This window comes from Marmota marmota, unplaced genomic scaffold, assembly GCF_001458135.2.
Source record: "Marmota marmota marmota unplaced genomic scaffold, marMar, whole genome shotgun sequence".
In the NCBI taxonomy this organism is placed as follows: Eukaryota; Metazoa; Chordata; class Mammalia; order Rodentia; family Sciuridae; genus Marmota; species Marmota marmota.
In genome coordinates, this window is record NW_026000242.1 from 19,769,814 (window position 1) to 19,775,813 (window position 6,000).

Below are 6,000 nucleotides of genomic sequence, written 5' to 3' on the forward strand. Positions count from 1 at the left end.
AATAAAGAAAAATAGTATGCTCTTCTGTAGAAGATCAAGTATACAATACAATCAGTCTAACTCCGTATTTTGCACTTCTGCACTCAAACATTACCTGCATTGACACTGTGATCTCTTGAAGGGCAGCATCTGCTTCATCTTGCTTAGTTTTAAGTAATATGCTTTGTTCACCAGCTCTTCTGTTCAGTTCATCCACAAGAGCTTTGGCCTCATTTAGTTTAGATACACCCGCCTACATTAATAAAATATTGATGGCAATATTAAAAACAAAAGTTTATACACACACAGCAAATAAATCCTTATAAAGAAAGAATCAAGCAAGCATGTAAGTGGTACATGAGAAACAGTACAAATGGCTTTAGATTTTTTCTTTTTGCTAATTATAATGATTTATTAAACATCATACTTATTAACTTGTAGTAAAAAAAAAAAAACTCCACCAAGTTTTAAGGAAAAACAGTTAAAGTTAAACATATCAACATATATTAGACAGCTTAAACAACTGATTAAACACTGGTCATTCAATGTATTAGATGGGAAAAAAACTAGAAAGCAAGGGAAAATTCAGAAAACCTTTTCCAATTTTTAGTCTCACTGGGCAAAAGAACTCAAAGGTTACTCTTTTTTGTAGTGGAACTGACTTGTTTCTGTTTGCCTCACATATGGCTCTAGGAGACTATAATTCACCTGTACTTTGGGTAGTCATTTGACCCAGACCTAGCCATTATAGTATCTCTCCATTGCCCATTAATCCAAGGAAGGACAGGAAAAATATCCTTTTCTCCTATAATATGAGTTAGGTTTTTATCATCTAATAAATCAAAAGATTTGGAGAGAAAGTCATGGAAAAAAAATTTAACCAATATTTACTGATGACTTAACAAAAAAGACAGGTATCCTGCTAGGTTATTCTCATATTAATTTAACTAATATGCACACATACAACTGTCTATGACCTAATTAAACAGCAATTCAACAAGTTTAAATAATTTACCAAAAACAATGTCAAGAACTAAATCGAGATATTAACCCTCCCAAAATCATGTATACTTTAGTGGCCTACCATAAATGAAAGTGAATCATTAAAAAAAAGGACAAAGATAATTATTTTAATTTATATGGATCCTAGTTTATTATACTAATAGAGAGAAGCTAAAACTTGGGAGAGAAGATGCTCTCTGACAGTTGCAGAGGCTGGCATTCATTTAATTTAAAACTTAAAGAAATATAGAAAGAAACTGTTCAGAATGTAATAAGAGAAATGACATGGATAAGAACATTCCTTTATAAAATGTAATTTCAATCTCAAATGTAATTTTCAATTTTCTTCAAAAATATAATTTTAATTTCATAATTTCCAAGATTATGCTATATATAATAACCTTTGAAAAGGAATTACTCAATGTCTAAAAATATTTCATAGAAAAAGATTTAACGACAAGAATATCAAAACCGACAAAGTACATAAATACTATCCAGTAAAGTAAGAAATAATAAAAATACATAATAATAAAAAATTCAAACAATTATATTATAATCTACTGGGCAATATAGGCAGGGAGATGGAATTCTTTTTTCAAAGCTTTTAAAACAGTACATTATTTATTTATACTAAATATTTGCCACAGGGAACATGGTATTGTAACTTGTGTAATACTTGACTTCCTAAAAATGATAAAATAATTTAAAATCAAAATCAAATAACGATAAAGATAAAAGCATTGGATATAACCAATTTTGTACCTGCAAATGACTTTGTCTTTTTAATAATTCCTTTTTCTTGCTGCTACTAATGGCAGAATATACACGTAAAAAGGTCATATATCGACTTGGTGTAGCTCCATATGCTTTACAGGACTCATGGATTAGTAAAAATGACTTTAGAAAGTCAGGATCAACTAAAAAAAGATAGAAAATATAATTACTTATATGTTTGATTCATTAAAAATTACAAAAATAATATTTATTTTGTATTAGATAATTCCACTTTAAAATTATAATTATGCAATATAATCTTTGCACAGGCATTCCAAGATATCTATTCCCAGTGCCCATCTTCCTTAAGAATTATCTACTTTAAGTGGTCTTTATCTTCTGCTGTTATAAATTTTCCCTCAACATTTTTAGTGCTGCAAGAAAAAGAAATCTGCATGGTCTTTTAACATAAAAGAATTGGAACTATATAACACATGTAACTGAAAAAGGAGCTAAATACAATTTCTTGAGTAGAATCAAGACACCAAACCAAATATCTATTCACTCCCATTTGATACAGAGGGAAACAAGATTTCAAAAGCCAAAAAGTTGAGAATAAGTTTACATTAGATTCAATACATTCAGGATCAAACACATTACTTCTCTTTCACTGACTTAATTTCCCTCTGTATTCTCTACTGGAGTTAATAAAAATCAACTTTCAATGAATTCTCCAAGCCAGAATCTTGTCAGACATCCCTGACTTCTTTAATTCTTCCTTGTATGTCACAATCATTAACAATCAAGTCCAATATAGATAACCACCTAATATCCCCAAATCCATTCTTTCCCTCCATTCTTACCTCTGCCTTTGTTCGGAATTTTTATTATGTCTCTCTTAGATTATTGCAATGGACTTCTAAAGTTGTCTCATTGCCTTCAGGTTTCTCCTATACCAATCTATTTTCTAATAACTGAAGAAAGGGATGGACCCAGAGATTCCTGTTTCTAAAACAAGACTCTGGTTATATCCCTATTAAAATCTCTCAATATCACCCATAAATTATAATACAAAATTGGCATAATATGGAAGGCTCTTCATTACCTGATCCTGCCAATATTTTACTCTTCATCTAGTGCTCTACTATTTACACATCCTATGTTTCAATCCTTTAGGCTATTCATAGTTCCACAAAAATGCCTATATTACTTCTCTAAACCTTTTCAATATTATAGTTAATAAAATATTGTATCCATACTCAAAAGAAAAAAAAATTTTCTGAGTTTAAATTGAGTTCTATGACATTTCTAAATGATAAGCTAGTATCAAAAGTTTAGATTACTAGTCAGGAACTCTAAAAATATAATTGGGACCTTCAGACTACTCAGTCAAAAAAGAATGGGTATGGAACAGAAAAAATAGCATTTCATAAATAAAAATCAGATAAAATTGGTTTCATAAAAATACTACCTGAATTTTTTTTCTTTTCTTCTTTTCCTTTTTTGTCACTATATTTCTCTTCACCATCTGTTTCACTGAATAACATTTCAGGTATCTAAAACACATACAACAATTTTTTAAAACTCAAAAGTCAGGGCTCAGGATGTGGCTCATGATAGAGTGCATGCCTAGATGTGAGAGGCCCTGGGTGCAATCCCCAGCACTCAAATCAGTATGAAAAAGTTTAAGTAGGTCCAAAATCAAAGGTTAAATAACCTTAACACAAAAAGACAGCATCAACTGCATTTTTTTTTCTTATAGACAAAGAGAAGTCATTATTTTCTAGACATTATAACACGTATCAACCATTAAATGGTTGCAAACTAATGGCACACAGGGAAAAGCTCCAACATATCGCTTAAAAATTATTAGGCAGTATAAAATAAAAGGTATTAAAATTTGGATAGAATTTAAAAATACCATTTATGATTATAAAAGTAATAAAAATACTTTATTTGGCATCAAAGAAATAAAATGCTGTCATAGCACAACAGGGTACAGAAGATTCTTAGCATTCATAAATAAGAAATAACTCAAAGTGAATGAAAATAATTTCATGTTTAATAACTAATAATTTCATAAATGACAATTCTAAAAATTTTTTCTAGCTATGGCTGAGTTTTTTGCCAACATCACAATTAAGCAAATGAAGTTTTATAAACAAATACCCTATTATTAAAGAAAATATGATAACCTAGTAAGAATATCACTTTAGACTATACTATATAAACGAAAATAGTTTTCTGGCGAAAAATATAAAGGCTCTGAAATATCAGGAAAAATAGCTTGAATTTCTTTCACAGCTATGGCGGACATTGATAGCAAAAGAAACACAAGTAACCCAGGTAATTAAGCAAAAAAAAAAAAAAAATGTCATTTTTTAAATTTTTTTAAACTGAATAAAACATAATCAAAAGATCCTCTATTTAACACAGAGATTAAAAGGTGCTATTTTTCTTAAGCTAGAGTTATGTTTTTTTTTCAACCATCTTCACTGATTTCTGACCAGTTAAGCCTCTATGACAATATTTTACTCCTGACTCCTCAATTTTTCTTATACCTTATTAGAATCTATGAGAAAATCCTATTGTTTCTACCACAAAACATATCCAAAATCCCAACTACTTCTTATACCTCCCCACTAGACCCATAGCTCAAGCCACCATTTTCTTTCATCTAGATTACTATAATAATTGTGTGTAATTGCTTCCTTTCCTTCCTACAATCTACTTTCAACCCAGAAATCAGAGTAATTCTATTAAAACATGACTCAAAACATTTTTTTCTCAGAAACTTCTAATTGTAAATTTTCAGGAAATCCTAAAAATCCTTATGACTTACAAAACCCTAACCTAACTGGTCTCCTCTTACTTCTCTGTCATCATCTTCCATTACCTTCCCCCTCCATCACTACTCTCTAGGTAAAGACTTCTTGCTGATCCTAAAAATCATCAGGAATACTCTCATCACAGAAAGCTTTCCACAGTTTTCTATGGCAAGAAGGTAAAAAATCCATAAGGGCAGGGATCTTTGTATCCTCCCCTCTGCTGTATCTTCAGTGTACAGAACATTTCTTCTTTTTTTTTGTAAATAAATTTTTATTGTTTTTTTTAAACATTTATTTTTTAGGTGTAGATGGACACAACACAATGACTTTATTTGTATATGGTGCTGAAAATCAAACCCAGGTCCCACTTGTGCTAGGCGAGTGCTCTACCACTGAGCCACAATCCCAGCCCTACATTACTTCTTCTTAATGAATGAATGCCTCTACTCATGTGGTATCCTCAGATTAAAATACCTTTCCTCTCCTTATGTACTTATAGAAATATAGCAAAAATACCATCTCACCTATAAAACTTTGTCTATTTTCTCATATTACAATCTTTGCTGAATCACAACTGGCATTTCTGTCTGTATTCTATTATAGTCTATATAATTTCTATTAGAATCTGTATATCTACTATAATAAATAAAGAAATGAACAATTGGAAATAGTCAAAGAACAATGCTAAAAATTATTATTTATTTAAATGAAGCAAATTAAGAGTCTTCTAGCAAAGAAAGTGCTATGAGTTCACACTTTAAATTCTTCCCCCTCCAAATGTATAGCATAGCATGACACGTTTCTTTTTTTTAAAAAAAAAAAAAAAAAGGATTATATTTTTAATTGGTAAAATTCTTGATTTTTTTTTAAATTCTAGGCTAGCCTACAATAGGCTAAAAAATTAAAGGCATAAAAAATTAAAGTATAATTATCCTTATGGTTCTTAATTGAATATACAATTCTCAGCCTAAAATTATATTCTCAGCTAAACTATAATATAAAAAGAAAAAGAAAACAGAGATATCTTCAAACATAAGAAAAATGTTCAGTGCCATAATTAAGATAATGTTAAAACAAAAACCAAAGACAAGTAGTAAAATCAATAACTTCAAAACATGAGTTATTTTCATTTTCATGTTTAAATGTTAAACTTACTTTCTTCATACTGCTATCTGACCAGCCCTCCATCCACAACACCTGGCATTTCTTATGCAAAGCTGGATTACTTTCACAATTTATTATAAAGTTTAAATTTGCAGAATCCATTATCAATACAATATGCAAATTTTGTTGAATTCCTGAAAGATAATATTAAAAAATTATAATTATTGTCAATTACAAGAATAATAATAGAATCAGGAATTCTACATGTGATCTAGTTTCATGATATTCAAATTTTCTAACATACTATTTGTGGAGCTGTTTTTCTTTCTTTTTCTTTTTTCTTTTTTTTTTTTTTTTTTTTTTTTTTTTTTTT

General features: G+C 29.4%; 1 protein-coding gene across 3 annotated transcripts in view; it reads right to left on the bottom strand.

Moving 5' to 3' along the window:
- Positions 1 to 6,000, bottom strand: part of Dync2h1 (dynein cytoplasmic 2 heavy chain 1) — a 174,019-nt gene that overhangs the window by 71,806 nt on the left and 96,213 nt on the right. For all 3 annotated transcript variants that reach the window (XM_048795761.1, XM_015489688.2, XM_048795760.1), the window contains exons 52-55: positions 5,679 to 5,821; positions 3,167 to 3,251; positions 1,744 to 1,898; positions 95 to 232 (exon numbers count right to left, since the gene is read on the bottom strand). In XM_048795761.1, coding sequence (XP_048651718.1) covers positions 95 to 232; positions 1,744 to 1,898; positions 3,167 to 3,251; positions 5,679 to 5,821 — 521 coding nt within the window. The remainder of the gene's footprint in view (positions 1 to 94; positions 233 to 1,743; positions 1,899 to 3,166; positions 3,252 to 5,678; positions 5,822 to 6,000) is intronic.